The sequence below is a fragment of the Perca fluviatilis genome, chromosome 10 (assembly GCF_010015445.1).
Source record: "Perca fluviatilis chromosome 10, GENO_Pfluv_1.0, whole genome shotgun sequence".
NCBI lineage: Eukaryota > Metazoa > Chordata > Actinopteri > Perciformes > Percidae > Perca > Perca fluviatilis.
This window is the reverse complement of record NC_053121.1, coordinates 30798406-30824273: the sequence shown is the minus strand read 5'-3', so window position 1 is coordinate 30824273 and position 25868 is coordinate 30798406. Positions and strand designations below refer to the sequence as shown.

Below are 25868 nucleotides of genomic sequence, written 5' to 3'. Positions count from 1 at the left end.
ATAATTCACCAATCATATAGGTTTATGTTTTGGTGTCATTGATGTTTAAAATTTCAACTTAGTTTCTGAGAAATCCCAGTCTTATCAGTGTGTTTTGGTTTGGTACAATACCTATGATCCTCGGCTGTTTTGAATTCAGTTACAGGCTCATTATCAGTGCTGTGGCAAGAATTAGCTTAAATATGAGAGTAAACTGATCAATAAATCATGAGCTTTACCTTCTGCTCACTGTCAGTGGAGCGCCCAGTAGACTTTTAAGCTCTGTGATTTTTTTTGTACCAAAATGCTGTTTGGGATTCTGCAAATGTATTTCAGCTTATTGTTTTAGTTTTATGGCCTACAACGGAAGAAAAAACCCCTCTGATGAACCCACTGTACGCTACCTGCCCAGCACCAAACAGCAGACAGAAAAAGTTTGCAACTAGCTGGTTAAGAATCTCAAACATTTATCAGCGTAATATTTTAGTTAGTGGAGATCAAAACAGAGCTAAAAGGAGTATGACTAATGTACTTAAATTTGTGGCGTGGCCAGAAACACAACTTTAAATGAATGCTAATGTTGCTCAATGTCTGCGGAATTTTAACTAAGCAACTGTTTGCTGAAGGTTCTGAGTTGATAATATGTCAATATTTTGTTCAGAGATTGTTCTTTATACATACAAGGCTAGTACCTTTTATTTTTGTATTTTGCTCATCTTTTTTATCATTTAACCTGGCTATGTGGATTCAATCCTAAGAACTCAAACATTATCTAGGTAAAAAAATGTACAGCATTTTTTCTTCTAAAACCCTAAAAATTCCTTAAAGTGATGGTTCGGAGTAATTCACCCTAGGGTCCTTTGCACCATGACCTCGAGCCAAACACCCCCCCAGAAGCTTTTTTCACCTGGGTCTAACATTGGGAGAGTTAGCTAGAGTAGCGTTAGCCGCTGAATAGCTTAGCGCAGGGGCTAATGGACCCACGTTTGTATCTTGTAAGTTACCCCACTAATAATGCCCGAAATGATACCAAACTTCTACAAGTAGTACAAAATAGTTTTTGCTCTCAAAAAGCGATGGATTGGAAAGTTTGTTAAGTAACACCAGAAGTTTATGAACACTTACCTGCTCTCTTCAGCTCTCTTATGCTGTTGCTGCTATCGCAGTTAGACGAGTGCTTAGGGCCGTCTACAAATTACTACAACGAAAAGAAGTATAACAAAAAATATTTATTAATTCAATGTTAAATAAGGTAATGTCTCCAAACTTACCTCAATTATTACTTGTCTCCTGCTAGTTATACTACAGCACTTACTTTAAAAAAAAAAGTTTAATTAATAAATATTTTTGTTGCATCTCTTTTCGGTGTTGTAATTTGTAGACGGCCCTAAGCACTCGTCTTACAGCAGCAACAACAACAGCAGAGAGCAGAAGCCAGCAGGCAAGTGTTATTTACATAAACTTCTGGTGTACTTACAAACTTTCCAATCCATCGTTTTATGAGAGCATAACTTATTTGTACTACTTGTAGACGTTTGGTTTGTAATGGGTCTCTAAAGAATCTGTGTGGGAATAACACGCATATCTTTCTTGTTGAGGTAAGTTAAAAAAAACTAATGATTTATGCCTGCCAAGGACTCACACACCAACCACAGTTGCCATATTGCAGTTGAAATCTCTATTTTATTACATTAGAAAACCTTGTATAAGAACAAGTTAATAAAATAGAAGTGTTAAAGGGAGCGATCAATGATGTTGCGAGACCTTGGCAGACATAAATCTAAAACTGTACATTCTCCACCATGAAGCAATGACAACAGTGAACTCCTGTGAGTAAACAGTTAGGGGTTTGCGTTTATGAATAGCAAAATCTGGTAATATGCGACTCATGTGATTCATTATACGCTGGCCTTGACAAGCGTCCTCCTGTTGCCTGTCCTAGTAACAGCTACTAAAATCAATCATTAGCAGTCAATATAGTTTGCACAGGGATTTAACTGAGATTCTTATTAAAATGCAGCCAAGCAGGTAAAGGTTTAGTGTCCTGCCCAAGAGAAGGCTTTTCTGTTGCACCTGCGAATTTAGAGGACAGCCTCCAACCACCATGTTGCCAGCTTAGATATAAGTGCACACATATGATTTGTACCCAGATGCATTTGTTTATTTATTGAGAGCACATGTATGATCTCTATTCCTTGTCAAATGAATGGACAAATAGTTGTAAATTACTCACAGTGCAGAGAAGTTATCATGATTGATTTTTTTACAGTAAGACATTACTTTTTGATGAAAATTATGTATCACTGTATTTTCTAATTTGTAAGAGAAATTAACTGTTCCTTTATGTATTGGAAAAACAATTTTTTTTTTCTTATTTCATGAGAAGTTGACATTTTGGAGATACTTTTTTTTGGAGATCTAACAGCGACAAAGAATATAGGACAAATAGAGAAAAATAAATTATGTGAACAGACAGCCATCAAAAACAGTGCTATGAAATTATAAAAATGAAAAAAAATGAAAAGTTGTTTTGTGCGTTTCAGCTTCAGGCAAAGGAGGGCTGTACAGAGCAAACCTAAAGCCTATTTACAGCAGACCGTGCATTCATTTGGAGTCTGTTTATGTCCACCTTATGATTCCAATGTTAACTCTCCTTTTAACCACTGTATATTTGACTGTAAAATCTGGCTGTACAGTGGGTTTAAAAGAGCTGTTTTTGCCTAAAACAGCTGCCTGCTGCTGTTGATCAGCAGTCAGATAGTCTCGTATTGCCAGATCTTCCTCCACAGCACTGCGGAGAAAGGTCTGGCTAGTCCACAGCATTCCGGGATGGGAGAAATTGGTGGAACATGTGTATGTTCAAAAGTTGTTTTAGTCTTGCAACAGAAAACTCAGATTGGACAGATAGTCTAGCTAGCTGTCTCAATTTACCCTGCAGAGATCTGAGGAGCAGTTAACCATAGTCCTCATTAATACACCGGAGTTTAAAATTACAACACAAAGAAAGGTGAAGGTAGCGTGACATCCAGTGGAATTTCCGGCGGCAACGGAGCAATCCCAGAAGTGGAACGTCGTGGATATAGACTAGCAGTCAGACTGAACCAAAACAGTAAAGTTGTAAAACCAAAATAATGATCTGAAAGATGGTAAAAGGCTTTGTCGAGTTGAGGGTAACTGAGTTGGATGATAGATTTCAAGAGGTTCTTCATTACGAGCAACCCCTTACATATTACACATAGTAAATGTTTATATTGTTAACGTAATACTATTGATCAGTGCAGCTTTAAAGTGGTTGATAGTCACACGTTCTTCCGGCTAGTTCTTGCTAGCTGGGTTAGTTAATGCCCAGTGGACACAGGGGGCCTTACAGCGGTGAGCCTGTTAATTTGCAGACCACAGGCAGTCAGAGGGGATTTCACCGCTCAGCAGCCTCCCCCACACTGACACCGTTTATCACCAAAGCCTTCAAGCAGCAAAATATTCAAAGCAGGTTGCTGATAGATACCTGTTAGATTTACATGTGTTCTCGAATGGACGCTTTCCTCTGAGCTGCTTTTCATCCAGGAGCCCCCGCGCTTATTGGATGGCTGTTATACATAAAGCGATGCCTTGAATGCACAACAATCAGCCGAGCGTTCCTCTGAGAGGTGTGTTTGTATTAGGATATCAATCACCGCAAGCGCTGTGATGCCAGTTCCAGTGCTGTCATGGGGGATTGCTGTGTGAGCACATGGGGCCGCTCCCAGCATGGAACTCACGTTTTCGCCATTGCAGACGAGCATTGATTGATTTGTTTATGGTAATCGTGCAGCCAATCCATTATCCTTAACTACCATATAGAGTGTTTTACTGTGATGCACACAGTAGCGGGCAAACACTGTGATGTCCAATTGTGGTAAATTCGTACCAGAAAGTATCTTAATTCTTCTTCCCATTGCAGCCGAGAAGAAGCATCCATGTTTTTCTCGCTGCCACAGCATTGCATCGATTCCTGTGTTAATTGGTTCTTTTTTATTAGTTAAACATAGGGAGGGTATTGTGGATATGTATAGATAATGTAACATGCACACATGGCTTTGTATGGTTGGTAAAAACAATCATAATGTGTTTATTTTGATAATTAAAGCAGATACATTAAACAGGTAAAACTTGATTAAAACAGTTTGAATTTTCAAAATACCATTCGTAGGGTAATCACTGTGTTTTCTTGTTGTAAATAATCAAAGAGACTCCGTTACATAATCAGAAGCTAATTTGCACTTTCTCCGCATTCTTCACTTTCACCAGAAGCATTTTCTGAGCTCCTAATTGTTCCATTAACTTCATATTTACTGTGGTGATCAACACAACCTGTTTGAACTAATCTGCACCTTTTTCTGAAAACAAAATCTAGGTTCAAATTGGTCAATGAGCCTCATATATAATATGTGATGAACTTTGCTTCCTTTCTGGTGAATCAGTATCTTAAAATGTGATGTTATTACATGTAAATTCAAATTGAGTTATCTACAGTACAATTTAAACAGCATACCATGTTGAAATATTCTCAAATCAACACCATATCATACTGTGTATGTTTATAGCAGTTTGCATTGAGACCTTACAGAAACACCTTGAAAGAATAGAAGTGTGTATGTGAGAGTCTTTTTGACACTTTGGATGTTGCTGTTTCACTGTTTTCTGCCATCTTTCCTCCCCACAGATGTGGCTGATGTTGTCTCACAAATATATTAGCACTACAAATCATCCAGTGGCTTAACTGGGGAATATCAGAACCCTTATATTTCTAAACATACTTGTTTAGAATGTTACTAACCAGATTCACAAGGGAAAAGGGTGGGCATCTTTTTAAGAAACATTTTGCATTTTTTTTAACAGTTTCTGTTCAAAAGATACAGTACTGTATTGTACCTGGTGTGATTCCAGTGCTAAATACTGTCGTATATAGTACAGACTTTAGTGTATACATGAAACATGTACACTGTGCTGTATATGTAGTGAAAGCATGTCCATAACAAAGGAAAAAAACAAACCTGCTGCAGTCTTTAGAAGCTGTCAGTTACTACATAAATCACATACATAATACGCACCCACACACATACAGACATATGCAACACGCTAACACAGGGAGGATTTCAGCCGCCTCCGTTCACACCCTCAGCTGGGCATCAGATGTTCGATTTTTCACCTTTTAAAAGGTTCAATAAGTGAGATATTTACAACCAAGAAGCACAAAATGACTACAGTGTGGGACTGCAGGGGTTTCACAGGGTTCAATACCAATGAGTCAAACGATTTTAGATCAAAAACCCTGACAGATTGCGCTACAACTGGAAACTGACAAAGACATTACAGCTGCAAAGAATTGAAAACCTTGTTTTGTAGCCCAAAAACGTCATTGTTTTAGCATTCTGCATCCAACAACCTATCTACTAGATGATATTGTTGCATGTCTGCCCAAATGAACCTGAGTTTCTACAGATAAAATGCAGAGGACGTGATAAGAGAGAGAGAGAGAGAGAGACAAAGAGAGAGAGACAGAGAGAGTGTGTGTGTGTGTGTGTGTGTGTGTGTGTTTGGGGGGACTATAGATGAGATAAATTCTGCCAGCGATGCTGCTGCTCCCCCTCATATAGTTCAATGAAGTCCATACATTACCTAATGCCCCTCTAACTGAGAGAAGTTGGCCTGTAGGGAAGGCACCTGTCATGGACTGCCTCTGCGGTTGTAAATATGGGAGGGAGAGTTCATCCTGCAATGCCGGAGCACTTCATTCATCCTTGCTGGCCAACAGCTCCCTAAATCGCCCCACAGAGGCAGAGCCTCAAAGCTTGGAGGGCTGGGGGGGGTGGGGGAGCTCCTGAGATAGAAGGCCGGTTAAGGTTACCGTTGGCCAGGGAGGCGAGAGCTGCCAGGACTGTAAGTTGAACAGCCATATCGTCTGCAGGCTTTGTGCCGTGGATTATGTATGGACAAATGGGAGCGATTACAGAGATTTTTCAGGACCTCTCGAAGCTTATTTATTTAAGTTGCCAAGATAACACAACTCACATCAGCAAGGGAGATAAGAATGCAAGTGGTAAACAACACAGAATAACGACTAGATGAAGATAATTGTTTTTTAATGAGACGCATTTCCTTGTGATGTGAAAAACAATTAGTTGACAAGAATGTGCTTTTGTTTTTCTTCCAGGAGGAGGTGTGCCCCACCTCACCAGGAGAGGAGGTTCAGAGGTGTGTGTGGTCATCAGCGGTCAACATCAAGGACAAGTTTATTTATGTGACACAGCCAACCTTGGACCGAGTGCTCATAGTTGACATCCAGTCTCAGAAGGCTGTTCAGGTAGTTTTCAGGATAAATTGGAAAACCAGGTTCATGTCAATTGTGTCAGCAACATTAGAACAATGTATAAGTGGTGTGGTAGGAGTTAACAATTTTACCCAGAGCAATAGCTTTTTCCTGTTTGGTGAATGTGAAGGTTTTTCCTGCCTCTGTCTATGCCAAAAAAACTCAAGGTTGCACAAGGTGAGTGACTTTCCATTCTCTTTGACTTATTTTGTCAAACAGTTATAATACCAAAAACACCCTAATATAAATCATTACTTCATATGGGTATTTTTTATGTTTGATTTTGTTGAATGGAGGACATGCTTTTTCATTAAATCGACTTTGACTCAGGATTCGATTTGATACATTGTCCTTCATCTAGAAACTCAAATATTTGAGATCATTGGACTACTTCTTCTACATGCTCTATTTTTTACCCAAAGTGCATGGGGAACTGTTTCCTTTTTGGAAACAGCTTGCACATTAGATATGCCTGCACTTAAAATATTCTACTTGAGTAATAATTTAGTAGGATACTAATACGCAAGAGTAAGTCCTGTGGTGTGCTGATACTGACCCTGGCGAGCTTCAAATGTTCGGTAGGAGGCTGCATGCAAGACATGTTTGACAGGCGGTTGACTCAATGTTTCGTCAGTGTTTTGACGGTTTAATTGATAAATGTCATGCTAGTTCTGAATCAGGACGTGAGTATTTGGATCAAGTAGGTTGTGTTAAAGTGTCAAAGTAAGTAGGCTTACACCTGTTATTCTAAATGTGTCTGCTACATTTAATCAACATTTCATCTCATTTTCAAGTTGTAGCTACAGGTTGTGAACATTAATCAGGCTGCCACTCAAAACAGTTTATGCCTTCTCAGTGAACAACAGCTGATTGCAGATCTAGATTTAATTATGTTAATTGTAGTTTCTTGCAAATGTTGAAAGCTAAAAACGTATTAGATTTGATGAAAGAATTTGAAAGAATTCAGGTGTGATAAAGTGCTATCAAACACAACCCTAGTTTGACTACAGATGACAGGACTTTGTGACATCTGGTTAAAAAAAATTCTAAATGACACTGTGTTGGTTTCCCACTTGACCAAAGCCTTAAGAGTGCTTCGCCCCTGCTCTTTTTTTTTCTACTTGCACTGATGATCTATGAGTCTGTGTTGTTTAAGATCAGTTTTCTCACCTTTAGTTTACCTGCTTACCCCTGACCTGACCCATTTCGTACATATTGCTACAGTCAAGACCTACACTTAACTGCCACATTGATGTGGTGACCAAGTAACCCCGAGACCCACCTCTTCACGGATACTGTAACCTGGCAACCCCCTCATAGATATTGTAACATGGCAACTGCAGTTTTCCTCACAGATGGTGTAAAAGGCAATGCCTCAAGCACTCTGCCACCTTGCAGCACCATTTATTTTCCTGAGGGAATTTTATTTTGCGAGGCAGACTCAGGGAGTTGCACAATTCCTTCATGACAACTTTCAGCCCATTTCTAGTGAGCAGCATTGAGTTAAATCATCAGTGTCAGTGGGCTTTTGGGTGTGTCAACCTAATCCATGGTTGCTCAGATCCCTGCAGATGTTTCTGACACCGTGATGGCTGTTTACACCTTGAAAGCCTCTCAGGGACTTGCCTGTAAGCAGGTTGGTGTCCCAGAGACTGTCACAAGCTTATTATTCAGTCGCCTGGAGGTTTAACTTCATTGCATTATATTAGCAGTTGTTAATTAACCACCTGAACCCGTCTCTTGGCTCGAATAGTAAGAGAGACACGAGTTCTGGTTTACAGTTTCATGTTTCACTGCTTTCCATTTTCTCATAGAATTATTGATATGATTGACATGCGTAAAGTAATAATAATGAGCAAATTGCATTTTGAAATTTGTAAACAATGAAATGCTCGGTGAAGACTTTTTAATGAGCAGATTGTATTTTGAATGTTCAAACTGATTAATTGCAAAGTGCACACAGATGAATGTTTGAAGGTGCTGTAATGCTCTCCGCGTTTCATCTCTGACAGATCTGGCACTAAAGTTACACAAACATATTGGCGGAGGATCTCGCAAATCTTCCCTTAGCCAGAAAGAACTTGTTAGTCAAGAGAAAAAGAACAACATGAACACCTGTTTTCTCCGATGACTACATGCTCAGAGATTAGTTAGATTTCAACAGATATCCTCATCTTATTTGCAATAACCCTCTCAGGAGCTGTTTGCACTCTCAGTGATACAATATATATTTTGCCTAGGTAAATAATACTATTAGAGCCATTTGGAAAAACAAATAGTATAGAAAGTAAGCTGCAGTCAAAGGATATTGTGGGAATACAGGGATGCAGTAATTTTCTTGGAAAAAGATGACTTTTTTCTTGCTGCTGTTGAGGTTGTAGCTACTGAGGTTGTAGCTACTGCATGCCATCTTCTCCCAGGTGCATTCCCGTTGAGGTGGCCGTCTATCTGCACTCAGGTTGACTTAATGCACGAGGAGAGCTTCTTTGTCACAAGTGACTCATCTATTGTTCTGACTTGGAATATTGCGCTCACGTGTCAAGGAACGGATAAAGACTGAAAGCAATTACTTCAGTGTGGTAAAGCAATTGTGTCTGTCACCACTTGATTTGAAATGCAGCTCAACACCAAAAGCACCTTAAACATAAAAAGCACACCTCCGCACTGCCTTGTTAAAAGAAGACTTGCTCCTGTCAACCCCTGATGCATTAGTCTGCAGGAAAACTTTTCAGAAGCATTACCACTGCACATCAAAAAAGGATCTCTTCAAAAGCAAAGTCTAGATTGCCTTGAATTCTTATTCTGTGGCCCTGCTGTCTTTAAAGGCTCAGTTTGGTTGTATTTGATTGTGTGTCCCTCCAGACGGTCAGCACAGACCCTTATCCTGTGAAGCTTCACTATGACAAATCTCACGACCAGGTGTGGCTGCTCAGCTGGGGAGACATGGAGAAGAACTTGCCTACTCTCCAGGTGAGTCCACAATTCACTATTTATTACACTTCAATTATAGTTATTCCTCTGCAGAGTTTTATCCTTGTGAAACGGTTGAAAGGCAGAACATTAGACATTCAAGGGCCGTTGTTGATTATGCTGTGTATTTTATCGATAAAATGTCCGTCACAAGTTCCCCAACCCCAAAGTGGTGTCTTCTAATTGCTCGTTTTGTCCGACCAACCCAAGAAAACTCAATATTTACATATTTACAATATAAAACTGAACTTTTTATTTGTTTAAACAATAAATGGATTATCAAAATAGAGTCCGATTCATTGACTAATTGTTTTGACCACAGAGCTTTACAAATTGCATAGGTTTGTCAACAAAGGCAAACGCAAGGTCATAAAAACCACAGTGATCGTATTTACACTTATAGACTTTATTCTACCTACAACAAACAACAATTTCATAGCAACACACATACAGTATATTGTAAATAAACATATAATCCCCATTTTGGCAGGGAATTACAACTAATTAAATGTCCCGTTCTTCCCCTTTTCTCCAGTATGACATGAATGTGGCATTAATCACTGCAGCTTCCCTGGGATATTTAATTGTTCATTTGTTTTGCTTGATGAGGGGGCAATTAATAGTCACTTAGTGTAATGTGCAAGTATTTGGACAGTGACATATTTTCAAATGTTTTGGCTCAGAACGCCAGCACATTGGATTTGAAATAAAAACAATGACTACTGAATGAGGGTAAAGTGCTGTTTGGTCACATCTGTAGTCAGAATGATATTCCACAAATAAAAATCATGATACATCAGCCAATAAAAAATAATTACTTAATTATTTTAGCATTTTTTAAAGATTTGTGACCATGATTTTTATTTACTCAGCTGTTTTATCAATAAACCCTGGCTATTGTGGATGGCAATTTCATGTTACTTATTGGCTGACATATACTCCATCATGGATGTACAATATCATCATTCTTATATAAAAGCCAGTATTCAAATAATAGCTGGGCCGTGGCCAGTATGAACAAATAAAGGCAGGCCACTAATAAAGGCTGGGTAAAAAAATAAACACTGAGGGGGATGGAATTAGCTGCAGCCTACTACATCGGCTCACATGATACATGTAGTATAATGTACTTTTCCATCAGTACAACAGAATCATATAATACTCATCACTCTTTTTTAACAGAAATAATGTTTTCATTTTAATTTCTTCTTTGCCATACTTGTGAACGATGTTAAGCTACCATCAACAAAACTATATTTTTTCACATTAAAAACCTACATGTGGGGAGGTGGGCACAATGTGTATTGTAAAGGAAGACTGTGGAGGTGGTGATACGTTTCATGTTAACACTTTATAATAATGGGAGATGAATTAGTATGAATTTATGCATGACTCCATGCATGAAACAGCATGAATTCATTCATGTAGTACTTAATACTTAATAAACTATAAGTAACGTATAAGGATTAATAAGTATCAAATGCATGACTTAATGCAATCATCCTGATTTCTTAATTTAAAAATGATCATGTCGTCGTCATAGGTAAATCTGTAGTTAAAGTGACAGGCTAAAGAAACTGAATGGTAGTGTTTGTAATCATGATTAACTAAACATTATTTCTTCATTACTTCATCATGTGTGTGGCCCTTCAAATAAAGTGCTGACCTGGTCCATCTTTAACACTGATAAATAAGATATGATTAATAGTGGCATATGCAGCAATCATCTTTGTGACCCCTCAAATAAAAAAAAAAAAGTCAAGACATTTCTGGTGTTCAGATACTTAGAAGTTAGTAAAAAGTAAAATTCATAGATATCCTACTTGGCTGAGCATTGTTCTCGGCATTACTGTTTAAGTGCCTTATGTTGTTGTGAATAAAGCAACTATAAAAATGCATCTGCAGTATACTTTTTGTGTCAATGTCATGACCTTGCCAACCCACTCCTTTAATTCGTAATACATTTAATGTTATGCCATCATTAATCATATCTCATTCATCAATGTTAAAGATGGACCAGGTCAGCACTTTATTTGAAGGACCACAAACATGATGAAGTTATGAAGAAGTAATGTTTAGTTAACCGTGATTACAACACTACAATTCCTCAGAATATATGTACACTGCTGTGACTGCTCAGTGTTTTTGAAGAAGACATGAATCATAAGCCATGATGATTCAAATACCTTAATTGATGCATTAATTAATGTATTGTTTCTGCATTAAGTCATGCATGAGATACTATTAATCCTTGTACATTACTGAATACTGACATTACTGTTCATTAAGTACTAAATTCATGCTTTTTCATGCATGAAGTCTTGCATGTAGACATTAAATTTCATGTACCATTATTATAAAGTGTTACCAGTTTCATTAATGGTATCTTAACATCTTTCGAAGAAAAAGGAAAACTTGAACTCCTGACATGACTCTTGCTTTACTGATGGAATAAGTGCTGTGGGAATTAACATTCTACTGAATTAATCCATCAACAGGCAAACATGGAGGAAGTTAAGTTTGCATTAACTGAGGAACAGGAAATTAGAAATAAAAGCTTCATTCTCTCTGGCGCTGAGGTAAATAAAGGAGATTTATGGTGTCTGCAATAAGCTAATATCAGCATGGCCAATTTGTCGTTGTAGCTGTACTCACATCCATGTTAGGTTAACAAATTGTCTTGTATATGCAATCCCCTCATGTTTCAGCAGGACAGTGAAAGGGTTTTAATTCTTACACTGTCCACTTAATATAGATGTAAACGCCTTCAAATTGAATGACAATGTCATTACTAATTTAATTTAGATCTAGTGTGCCGGAATACAGAACAGCTGTAATGTGAAGCCGTCCAAATACTTACTGGTGATACTGAATGTCACACACTTAAAGATCGTGATTCTTGATTCAGCTTGAGTGTTGTTTTTTTAGTTCCTTAAAAAAACCTGTTTGTCATCGCCTGCACAGAAATTTATAATGCAGGGTTTGGGCTGTGGCAATTTGCTTTGTGCTTTGTGGCACAATCAAAGCAAACACTGCCTACACACAATCACATCTCTGCAAACTTCCATGCATGCACAAGTATTATTTAGACACCAGTGACAACAGCACACATCGCCTCCCACTGTGAAGCTCCAACATCAGTGCACCCAAGCACAGTTAAACATGATAGCAACATATTGCGTGTTTTTTTGAGTGTATTTCATGGTTTTAATGAAAGGAAACTCTTACTTTACATGAAAAACGTCAATTACAAGTATTTCTCCATTGTGGTTGTGAGCTACAAATAAGTATGAGTTACAGACTCATCACGCACATGCTTGACACCCACCACTTTTTCATTGGTGTTCACCAGGTGATAAATCAGGCCAGTGGAAGAGTCTCCCACCACACCGTTCACACACAGCCGATCGGCAGACGCTTCGACAAGGTGGACGACTTCTTCATTCCCGCCTCCAGCCTCATCATTAACCACATCAGGTGCGTCCAGTATGAACCACGAACACTCCTAATGCAAATTAATTCACAAATTACATTCCCCTCATTGGCATTTCATTCACTATTTTTCCTAGACTGAATGCTACGATAATGATTTGGACAGGCATTTTGTATGAAATTGAGTGTGTGCTTGTCTGTTAAGGTGGTAATTGAGGTTTTTGGAGAAAGGCCCAGAGGTCATCTGTGCTGCAGAGGAGACCGTGGCCGATCACCTGAAATAGTTCTAAAAATAAACCTGTGTTACAGCAGCTGTCAAATTAAGTTTTTATACCTGAATTTATGAATCCAAAAGCTAATTAACAACTGACATTTTTTTTAATTACTAAAAGATCAGTCTTGTAATTCTGCCAGTTGGGCTGGGCATTATAAACACTAATCACCATAGAAGAATTAATTTGAAACTTTAATAACACACTATCGATAAGTTACATTATTTAATGGAAACAAAGCTACAAACCCCAATTCCAATGAAGTTGGGACATTGTGTAAAACGTAAATAAAAACAGAATACAATGATTTGCAAATCCTTTCCACCTATATTCAATTGAATACACTACAACGACAAGATATTTAATGTTCAAACTCAAACTGTTTTTGCAAATATTCACTAATTTTGAATTTGATGCCTACAACACGTTCCAAAAAAGCTGGGACAGGGGCAACAAAAAATACATGTTTGGAACATTCCACAGGTGAACAGGTTAATTGGAAACAGGGGAGGGTCATGATTGGGTATAAAAGGAGGGGTTCACCACTTTGTGAACAACTGCATGCGCAAATAGTCCAACAGTTTAAGAACAACGTTTCTCAATGTACAATTATTTAAGGATTTCATCATCTATAGTCCATAATATCATCGAAAGACTCAGGGAATATGGAGAAATCTCTGCACGTAAGCGGCAAGGCTGAAAACCAACATTGAATGCCTTGACCTTCGATCTCTCAGGCGGCACTGCATTAAAAACATTATGTAAAGAATATTACCACATGGGCTCAGAAACACTTGGGAAAACCATTGTCCATCAACACAGTTCGTTGCTACATCTACAAGTTGACACTCTACAATGCAAAGCGAAAGCCATACATCAACAACACCCAGAAACGCCGGTGGCTTCTCTGGGCCCGAGCTCATCTGAGATGGACTGACGCAAAGTGGAAAAGCGTGCTGTGGTCCGACGAGTCCACATTTCAAATTGTTTTTGAAATCATGGACGTCACGTCCTCCGGGCCAAAGAGGAAAAGGACCATCCAGATTGTTATCAGCGCTAAGTTCAAAAGCCAGCATCTGTGATGGTATGGGGGTGTGTTAGTGCCCATGGCATGGGTAACTTGCACAGCTGTGAAGGCACCATTAATGCTGAAAGGTACATATACAGGTTTAGGAGCAACATATCCTGCCATCCAAGCAATGTCTTTTTCAGGGACGTCGATGCTTATTTCAGCAAGACAATGCTAAGCCACATTCTATATGTGTTACAACAGCGTGCAGGTACTAGACTGGCCTGCTGCAGCCCAGACCTGTCTCCCTGTCTTGAAAATGTGCGGCGCATTATGAAGAGCAAAATACGAGAGAACAGAGAGCCCGGACTGTTGAGCAACTGAAGTCGTACATCAAGCAAGAATGGGAAAGAATTCCACCTACAAAGCTTCAAAAATTAGTGTCCTCAGTTCCCAAATGCTTAATGAGTGTTGTTAAAAGGCAAGGAGATGTAACACAGTGGTGAACATGCTCCTGTCCCAGCTTTTTTGGAACGTGTTGCAGGCATCAAATTCAAAATGAGTGAATATTAGCAAAAGAAACAATAAAGTTTAAAGTTTGAACATTACATATCTTGTCTTTGTAGTGTATTCAATTAAATCTAGGTGGAAAGGATTTGCAAATCATTAGGGGTGTGCAAATAAATCGTTTCACATTCGTATCGCGATTCAAGCTCTACTGATTCAAAATCAATTAATAGAATTCCAAAAATCGTTTTGTAATGGCGTGTATACTATTGTCCTGAAATGCGTTTAGCTCGCCATTCCCATATATGGCGCTGCGTCGAATTCACACTGACGCCTGGGCACTTGTCATAATCAGAAGAAGAACGAGTGCAGCCGAAGTAGTTTAGTCGGCGCAAACAATGGCAAACATCACAGAAAGAATTATTCAACCTGCTCCATCCTCTTTGAAGGCGAGAGTTTGGACACATTTCGGCTTTTATAACCTCGAGGGGAAGACGGAACTTGATAGGAATCATGCTATATACAGGCTTTGCAAAGTGAAAGTTAAGTATTTTGGAAACACCACAAACTTGAGAACTCACATGGTACACCATCACCCAGAGATTAACATTAAAGACGTGGACGAACAACAACCTAAAGTACCTAACATGCCAGTCAACCAACGCGCTCTTTCAATGCTCTAAACTCCCACCAAACTCTGACGGAAAAGCTCTTTTTATTTAACAGTTTTATTTTATACTTGAATAAAATGTATTTGAAAGCTGGCCAAAAGCTTGGCACTTTGCAGTTTTTAGTTGCAAAAGCTTTTATTTTTGTATGAATGGCAACAAATTTTGTATTAAAGTAATATCAAACTACATATAATTTTTTGTTTCTTTTCTTGTAAATTGTAGGTCTACTGCAATCACATGGGAAAAGTAACTACATTTACATACTGTGAATCTTTTTATTGAATTTTTAAATCGAGAATCATTTTTTTAATCGAAAATCAATTTTGAATCTAATCTTGAGCCTAAAAATCAATATCGAATCGTGACATTCTCTGAATCGTGCACCCCTACAAATCATTGCATTCTGTTTCTATTTATGTTTTACACAACGTCTCAACTACATTGGAATTGGGGTTTGTATTTATAACATAGATGGTGTGGTCTGGCTGGGGAAAAACACTCAGGATTGTTTGTAGTTCTTTAAACCAATCAGAATTGCCTTGGGCGGCGCTTAGCCCTGGATGCAGCAAATGTGCCCTTGCAAAATAGATAGCAGAAAGGGGGATGTCAGGCTTTATCTCAGAAATGCACATTTGGTAACGTAACTCAAAATTGTAGTCCATTTTCTTTTGATTGATTTATCAAATATTGTTTTAACTCCAAATTGAGACCATTCCAAACATCGCTAGGCTACTTAAAATCTAAGACAAACAAGATAACTGATGTAAAATTCTTCGAAATGTTGAAAAGCAAGCAAGAATTGAAAGTAGCACCTCTTCGGGTCTCCCCAGACACACAGATGTGCATGAGACATTTCCTGAAAACACAAACACAAATGTCCTCCATTCTCCAGTAGACTTGCAGTGACGACACGCAGTGAGCTCAGGCTTGTTCACAGGAGGGGTAGTAGTAGTATAGGTTATTCTGTCACAGTTTACTGTACTATTTCTAATTTTTAGAGCTGCAACAAACAATTCTTTTCATAACCTATTTTGCCAATTTTCTCAATCAACATTTCATTAGAAAACTGTGTTGTGTGACTGACCTAAAGTTAGTTTAACCAAGGTCAGACTTAAGTCAAGATGTGATTCTTGATATTCAGATGAAAGCAGGTGGATATGTCACATTGATAAGCCATTGGTTCTCCATGTGCAGTAGTTTTGTTACAAACTCAAAATAGTTTTGTTAACAGTGGTGTACAGTAGTCTTTTTGATATCTGGGAGAATATATCAGTATACAAAGAGCTTTAGTACAGTATGTGCATGGATGCAGGAAACCTTAAATTAACTGCTGCCTTGTGGCCTTCTTTTTCATCTTTTACTGAGACAGTCGTTTGTCTGTTGGCAGGTACAGCAGCATTGATTAGTCGATTTAGCAACATGAGCAGTGTGCGAACAGCCGACATATATTCAGCTACTTCCTGGGATTGTTTAATGACTAGGGGATTCCCTCAGCAGCTACTATAAAGCGAGCAGGAACTTCTGGGGGCTGTCATTCATTAAAACCATCGACTTACAGTCAGGCAACTCTGCATGTCAGCAAAAAAAAGCTGTTATTTCTTATTTTTATCCACATCTACAGTAGCCTGCAGCTCAGGCTGCCTGCACCTATTTTTCGCACAGACACAGGCAAAACAAGCCAAGCGAGATGTTGATTCGATGTTTTTGCGCTGGAGGATGGCTGAACAAGAATTGCTATGTTATAGATATCTTTCACTGTGCAACATTCATTGTTCTGTTCCCTGTTCATGAATGTTGCCCGCAGGAGCTTTAACTGAACTGCAGAGCAAGTGTTGAGACCCAGTCATTTCTTTAACTGAAAATATTGACATGATGATAAGATAATAAAATGGGAAGTAGCTTTAGTTAAACATAACCCTGTTGAGCAAAACCAGTGAGCATCTTTAAAGCATTAATCATTTGTACAAACGGCAGCTGTCAGTTTGGCTTACAGCAATCTGCGTCTGCCTTTGAAGCAACCCAGCTGTGTTCACATTAGAGCGAGGTCAAACAATGTCCGATTATTAATTTCATCATGTATCAACATGAAAAACATATTTTGCTTTTCTTGAAAATAATCATGTTATTGCAGGATTAGTGCACCATTGACCTTAAGCTTCTCAGCATGTTACCAAAATATCACAGTATGTGTGCTCTACCATTGATCTGTCACATCAGATATGTTGGGAATTGGTATGGGTACAGATTCAATTATTGGCAAATTATCAAAGATGTTTTATTAATATTAATGAAGTTATGAATATGTGTGGGGTGGTGATGGCACAGTGGATATGACACATGCCTTTGGTGTGGGAGATCCAGGTTCAAATCCCACTGCGATACATCAACCAATGTGTCCCTAGAGGCGTGCGACCTCTGACATATATAGCAATTGTAAGTCGCTTTGGATAAAAGCGTCAGCTGAATGACATGTAATGTGTTCATAACTTTACCAAATTGAAAAAATCAAAACGGGGCACCACCCTGGAACCAGGGACCAATAACTGAGCCGTGAAACTGTCTCATTGGTGGTGTTCCCTTTAAAATACAGATCTTAATTCATTTGATTAATTTATCTGGTATCTTTGAAGGAACAAAAGAAGGGTGAATTCGAGCTCAGACCTGTTTAACCAGCCCTTATTTGCTATTTAAAGTATGACAGAATTTATTTAACTTCAAAAATACTGATAACCAATCAATAATTGTTAAATCATCAAATATACCATTTACGAACTACAACAAAGCAAAAACAAACAGCAAGCATGTGGTGAGCATGTCTGTGTGTGTGTGTGTGTGTGTGTGTGTGTGTGTGTGTGTGTGTGTGTGTGTGTGTGTGTGTGTGTGTGTGTGTAGAGAGGAGGAGGGGAGAGGTGATGAGACCGCAGGATGTGGGACAGTTTGTAGTCCGGTTAAGAACATAAAAAAAGTGGCTGCTTGCGTGAGCAACACAAACGCTATTTAACCCCAGGAGGGCGGTAGTGGGCTGTGTTGCAGCGCCACGTGGCTGGGGCTAGCCGGTTAGCTGTTCAAGCTAACACGTTACTAACAAAGAGACACTCCGAAGCGCAGTTGTGAAGCCGTGTATGCTCTTACGTGACTAGTTGTTGGCCAGCTGTTCAAAATGGCGCGCGTGTGTAAATCATGGTGTAAACGTGTGTGTATGTTAGGTAAGTGTAAAACAGGAAAGGAAAGCACGTTTTAGACAAAGAAAAGACACTTTGGATCTTGATTATCGATAATGACCAATCCTCTCGTTCACTCAGGTCTGGACTAATGTGAAGTTAGGGCAGGCTCTGAGAATTTTGTCTGAACAAGGGGACGTTCATTATACAAACTCTGGTGAGCTAAACAGCTGATTCTTCGCGGAGATCACAGCTTCGTCGGTCTACACAGGACCGCGGGGTGGCGTTCTCATCAAATCGCGGGATGTGACGAGACGGACCAACGGAGCTTATTATCTTGCTCAACAGTAACTAAACTCCGTGGAAGGAGCAGCAATGTAGCATTTATCGTCTCACACAAGCTACATTATTCAACACATTCATATCAACAGATGCACCGTGGTCAGTTGTGCTTTCGCAGCAAAAACTGGGACACGGCGGTCCTGATCACAGATTAATAATTAAAGCGTGCACCAGTAGCACCAGTATTAATCAAACACATTAATGGCAAAACAATGGCAACATTAGCCTTCACTCATTAATAAACACACATACATTTCTCTGCCCAGAAACCTCAAGCCTCTTACTGTGTATTACCATCCGTTAGTCCATAGATTTCCACGGTAAAACAGAACAAAGTTAATCACTCGTCAATGATTAACTAGGTGACCACAGATATAATCAATTCATTCCCATATGTTAATATCGTTAAGTTAATATACATTTGTCTTTGTCCCCTCAACATTCTTTCACCCAGTTCTTGATACTTTATTGAACACTGTACTAGTTAGCTTTGGCTGCTGTCAGCTGCACACACACCCACTGTGTAGCCCATAGGGGTGCAACGGTACACAGAAATCACGGTTCGGTACGTACCTCGGTTTTGAAGTCACGGTTCTGTTCATTTTCGGTACAGTAAGGGAAAATAACAAGTAAAGAAGCAACACAATGTGCTTGTTTCTTATTAACTTTTGTAAATAATCAGTTTACAGTTTTTTAAACTAACTTTTAAATGAATTGTAATAAATAAAATACTGCTGCAAACAAATACAAATAAGTTCTCCAATAAATAAAGATTTTAAAACAATATAACATAATTAAAATATAAAGCAGTTTTGGCTTGTTCATAAAGGGCAGGTATGACTTTATGGCTGAAATGTGGGCGAGAAGGAATTTCATACTGGACCTCAAACACCTTCACCGTCGTGTGTTTAAAACCTGTGTTTTCAACAACTGACTATGGTCGTAGATCCGCTGCTATCAAAACACCAAATAGCATTTGTTAATGCTTCGGCCCGATCTGAATTACCAGCAAAAGTCGGTTTAAATGCCGAGGGGAGCTGCGTTTGCACTACAGTCATTTTTTTTCCTTGCAGCGATATTCACATTTGCATGGTGCCGTTTCAAGTGAGTTAGCAAGTTTGACATGTTGCCAGCAACATTCCCAATCACTAATGAGCAATGTCGGCACACTAGTTTCGTCTTATCCACTAGTTGTTGTCGTTTTTGTATTTCACCCGGAAATTGAAGTGTTCCCAAACAGAAGGCCTTAATGACAACAGAGAGTCTTCAAGCTCTGGCTTCTCCACATTGGCCATGACGCTAGCTAGCTAGCGGGAGGCTTGGCTGGAATAAGCGTACTGTGTGTCAACCATGGATGTATTAAGAGGTGCAGGGCGGAGACTAAACAAACCTTCGGTCCGCCACTTAATATGTTCGTGTGGGAACTCAGAACTGAAGTATGTTCCACATGCAAAACAAGCCTAATAATTTCTGTTAAATTTCTGTATTCTGTGTACCATTCCCGAAAATCCTGTACCGTTCCCGAAAGTCCTGTACCGAAACGGTCCGGTACAAGTACATGTACCGTTACACTCCTAGTAGCCCATCGTTATTGCAGGTCAGAATTAACAGTGAAAGTTTTTAAATCTAAAGTTTCTTAAGCTTGGATTCAATGCAGTTTTGTACAGATATGTGCATGTGAAAAGATTTTGCCTCGATGTAAATTCATTCTAGCTTCCTGCATAGCCAAAACAACGTAAACCTTCCATGCTCACACTAAATGTTAACTCAACCCTGGATTGGTTTTGTCAATTCACGGTTCCAATAAATTCTTACTGAAACAAGACGACGGGTGTCCTCAAAACTAAAAGAAAAAAGGCAGCATTACTTTCCACAATTCTACCTTGAGCGCAAGAAAAAAATAAAGAAAATTGTGGAGATGGCTGGAAAGATGACAAAAGTTCAGTTTTATTCCTATCACAACACAGTCAAGACTACCGGTCTACTCCAATAATGTTAAAACAAGCTCACTATAGTTTATAACAGATCTTTTGATAGCAGCCAAGTGGGAAATCTGATCACAGAACTACTCAAACTGCAAAACAACCAACCACAATTTATGCCAGAAATCCACCAGATTGTCCAACAGCTACTAGCCATCAAACTACAACCAATCTGGCGTAATTCTAAAATAAGACTTACAGAACACCTCAGTGCAGTCTCTTGCCGGGACCCAGTGGTCAGAACGATCTCTGGATCAATGACTCCATTCACAGGGGATAATGTGTGCCACGGATTTTAAATAGCCATTTTCTGTTCGCAGGTACAGACAGCTTGGTGTTCAAATGGCATGAAAGATGATGAATGATGGCATGATTGAAGTGTCTGTCAGCATCGATCAGCTGGTATTCACATTTAATTGAGGCCTCTCAGGTCCTTGCAAATTCCCCTTTACCTCGTTCAGCTGTTAAAATGTAACGTGCTATTAAGATTCTTTAGGCTTTTGTAATGAATAGTATTTTCACTGATCCATGCCGACATATTAAACTGCTATTATTATATTAGGGGGGGGTGTAGAGTGTAGATGATGCTAGGGTGTCAATATGAAGATTGTCAGGGACCAGTATTTGGCTGTTGAAGTGTTAAATGGATCTCTCAGCAATCATTACATTTCCTTTTCCTGAACCGCTTTTAAAAATGATGCCAGTCAAACAATTATCATAATTACCAAGTACAAATCAATTGCCATTTCTTTTTTTCAGGTTGATGCAGCTTGATATGTGGATTGTTTTATTTTAAGATGTTACCACCTGCTGCTTTAGAATGAATGAGCTTTGGAAACAATCTTCACTGGCTCATTCTGACTTAAAAATAATAAAAGAAATACACTTTTAAAATGACTAACTCAGATTTCCTGCTGTCTTAACATCCAAAAAGGTTGGGATGTTGGTGCAGACACCCCTAAAATGTATTATCAACTCAATTTGTTACTTATTTACAACCTTTGCTGTCAGGTTTTGCTGCTCTGCTGTTGCATTAATTGTTAGCTACTCTGAGAGACTACAGCCAATGTAACATCTCATCAATAGTATCAAATCATAACAAGAGTTATCTCAGGACACTTTACAGATAGAATAGGTCTAGACCACACTCTATAATTTACAAAGCCCCAATATTTACAGTGATTCCCCCAAGAGCAAGCATCAGTAGTGGCTAATGCGACAGTGGCGAGGAAAAACTCCCTTTTTAGGAAGAAACCTCGGACAGACCCAGGCTCTTGGTAGGCGGTGTCTGACAGTGCCAGTTGGGGATGTGATGAACAAGCTTACATGCTTCTCATGACAATGCTAACATGCTGATGTTTAGTGGTTGTGTTCACCATCTTAGTTTAGCGTGTTAAGCATGCTACTGTAAGTAGCACTCAACAGAGAGTACATCTGAGGCTGATGAGTAGGTTTTCCAGGTATTTTAGTCATGAACTGAAGTATTAAACATGTTAAAAATGTGACCTGATGATGTCGCTAGATGAGTTAAGGGGTAACCAAGGCTGTTATTCCATTAAGCCTGAGGCGGACATGAATTTAATGCCAATCCCTCCAACAGTTTAAGACATTTCACCATAAATGGTGGTGCTCAAAGTCAGGGGATCACTAAAGTCATTAAGATGATAGTAGTAGATGATATATTTCACTGGATAAGTAAAAACTTTGACCTGCGGGTGGCACTACAATTAAAGTTGGATCATTACCGAACTCTGCAGACTTCATCCTCTGAGAACCACGGATCTCTGCACACCATTTGATGGCCATCTATCCTGTAGTTGAGATACAATATTTCAGTCTGGAGTGACCGATCGTCATTGCCATAGAGCCATGTCATAATTTTGGGTTTACAACAAGTCAAAATGTGTTATTGATTAAATAATTTTCTTTGTTTTTTCTTGTCTACAGATTTGGCCTCATCCTTCACCGAAATGAGCCTGTCCTCCACAAGATCGACCTGGAGACGACATCGTATGTGAAAAACATCAGCTTACGGGAGTATAACTGCATTCCCAAGTCTGTAGCTTACACCCATCTCGGTGGCTACTACTTTGTCAACTGCAGGCCCGACTCCACCGGCGCCACGCAGCCACAACTCATCTTGGACAGTGTAACAGATAGTGTGATCGGCCAAAACCGTGACGTCACCGGCACTCCATACGCGTCTCCAGATGGCCACTACCTGGTCACTGTCGACGATGGCGACGGCCTGATGAGGATCCAGGTGATCTCAGAGCATGGAGAGATACAGGAGCCATTTGACATCCACACCAACCTCCACCTGTCTGATCTGGCCTTCCAGAACTCCTTCACAGAGATCCACCAGTACAACGTGTTCGGCAGCTCCGGCCGTCAAACTGACGCTCTGTTTGTGGAGCTGAGCACCGGCAAAGTGAAGATGATCAAGAGCTTGAAAGAGGCCACCAAGTCGTTGGAGTGGCCGTGGAGCAGCAGGAACAGGGTAATGGTGGGCAGCGGACTGTTCGGACAGTACCTCATGACCCCATCCAGAGAGTCCCTCTTCATCCTGGACGGACGACTCAACAAGCTCAACTGTGAGATCACTGATGTCCTCAAAGGCAACGTGGTGGTGTGGGTTGGGGATTCTTAGATCGTAACGTCAAGACCCAATGAGCTTTCTTTTCCTCAAAAGGTACTCTTGCACTGAATTCTGTTGCAGATTTTTTTATTTTGTGGGAACGTGATAGTGAAAACCACAGTTTCAGAAACCAAATTGACCATTTGTAAATCCATTGGATGAGAACCTGTCATCCAATAAAAAAAAAAAAGTGAGGGAGAAATTGATTGATATCGTCTCAAAGCCAAGTTTTTTTTCCCACTGGGTGGTTCACATTTAAGTGAACATAAAGATGCTTGCTGGTAATCTTTTTCAGGAAGTTATGAATTCGTAAATATGCTAAGAATATTACTATTCACAATTGATTGTATTCAGTGTGTGAGAATGCTGTAGATAATCTCTGAACAAAACTAATATTTAAGTGAATTGGCAGAAATATATATACTGTATATGTCCAGAATAACTTGTAATTTAAGTTTACCCATCCCCAACTTTTTCCTGTGCCTTCAAGGAAAATTCCCCTCCATCAGAGGAATTAGCGTAATTATTCCATGTGTGACTGCAGACTACACCTCCTCCTTTGACCCCTGCATTTGTGGTGAGCGTGGTTCCTCACAAATCTACCGCTCTCGTCTATCCGTCCATCCAACGCAGCCGATTCAGCCTAATTAAAACGAGCCCTTGCTGTGATCCCATCCTGTTTGAAGTGGAGGCCGAGAGACTAAGTGGTTCATTACGGTTGTGCGCTTCGTAACCTTTGATTCAAAATTATAACCAGAGTTGGAAGGTTTTGAATGATATTTATGTTGTTTTCCTTTTTAGTCCAAAGCTGAAAAATGAAAGTCAGTGGCAATGTTAGTAAAATTGTACCATCTTTATACACTATGTAAAATTAGAAGTACTTCATAACGTTCCTTTGCGAGGAGTCGATAGAGCACTCGCGTGTGTGTGTGTGTGTGTGAAGAAAATCATAACTTTAATAACCCTGGACCAAAAAAAGGATTAGACAAGCATCTTCGAGTGTAATAGAGTGAACTGTTGAAAAACATGCATTGTCTGCTCTGTTTTACAGCATGTTTCAAGTGGATGTTTTAATGTGAAGTAATGATGAGCTAGCACACTGGGGAGTGGGGTAGATGTATTGTGTAGAGGGTCTTTGATGCTTTGAATATGACAAACTTTCTGAATGCTCCTGCAGTAGACACGTAGCTGGCCAGTCAATGAAACAGTTTCCTAGCTGGACACATTTCTATGCATTTTCACCCTAGCACTCACAATGGGCAACTGTATCTCAAATTTAGTAAGGACTTTTGATGTGTACAGGTTATATAAAGTCATTCTTTCCTGTTAAACCTTACTCAAATATATTTAGATTTTTATTTCTTTTCTTTCCCCCGTCACATGTTGTTTTCCAACCTTTAAATCTGACTGTACTGCTGATGATGACCTCTGACCTATTCTCTCTATTTATGTTCTGTACATAGCGGCTGACCATTAGTTTCCCATTTAATGTACAGATTCATGCAGGTTCTGTTCATAATCAACACACTCCTTTTTAAGAAATGGAAACAATACACAGCTGTCATTATCAACATCTTGTACTCCAAGCACATTGTGAGCGCACACCCTGCTTTCACCTCCACATAGCCATGTCGTATGTTCCTTCATGTGATTGTTATTTATATAGAGAAAACACAGGCTTGTCATTTTACCCAACAATAAAAAAAAACAGACCATGAAAAACAAGTGTATCGTCTCTTTTCCTCATTAACACAACCTTTGAAACTCTAAATGTTGGTACACAGACACATCACGCATTGACAAGTTTCCTTTAGGAGTTCAAGCAGCCTGTTGCCAATTATTATGCTACAAGAGATGCTACAAGAACAAGGTCAAGACTCTGTTGGGTATATTTTTTTGTAGCGAGGCATAACATATTATTATAATTAGCAAACAAAGAAAATACAATTGTAAGACTTAAAGATCTGTGAAGTGACCGAAAAGCAAACCATTACCAGGAAAAGCAGGGTAGTATGTGTAAGTAACTCGTCATGTAGTCAGTTTACAGTATATCAAATGCATAAAAAAAAAAAAAATAAATTGACAAGGAAATTGTGATTGACATGGATATGAATGATCTTATGACTACCTGAAGACTAAAAAAAATTATATATATATATATATATATATATATATAAATATAAGATACACTTCCTTATCTCAACTTTGAGCTGGGAGTAAATTTGGGGAGCTCAGGGTGATGTGAGGCTAAACTGAACTGCAGCTCACCTGCGAATGCTAAACTTAAATGGTACAAAAGAAAAATAATGACTATACAAGCAAGTGATTTGGTATCAAAGTCACAGTGGTGGAGGAAGTACTCCGATCACAGAAGAGCACATAGTTAAAGTCTTCCATTCAAAACCTTTCCTGAGTAAAAATATGCAAGGATTATAAGCAACATGTATTTAAAAGTATCAAAAGTAATGGAAATAATCGTAGTCTACTCTAGAGTCTGACTTTATGTTTCACTGAAACCTTTGCTAATAGGAAGTGTCTGTACTGACTTAGATGGCA

At 39.1% G+C, this 25868-nt stretch overlaps 1 protein-coding gene across 3 annotated transcripts in view; it reads left to right on the top strand.

The window, feature by feature from the left end:
• The window catches only part of fstl5 (follistatin-like 5), a 175049-nt gene extending 150012 nt beyond the window's left edge, over positions 1-25037 (top strand). For 2 of the 3 annotated variants that reach the window (XM_039813229.1, XM_039813231.1), the window contains 4 exons: positions 6173-6322; positions 9191-9298; positions 12651-12775; positions 22622-25037. In XM_039813229.1, the coding sequence (XP_039669163.1) occupies positions 6173-6322; positions 9191-9298; positions 12651-12775; positions 22622-23324 (1086 nt within the window). In that variant the 3' untranslated portion in view covers positions 23325-25037. The remainder of the gene's footprint in view (positions 1-6172; positions 6323-9190; positions 9299-12650; positions 12776-22621) is intronic. The other variant, XM_039813230.1, reaches the window with a different exon arrangement.
• Positions 25038-25868: the final 831 nt, after the last annotated feature.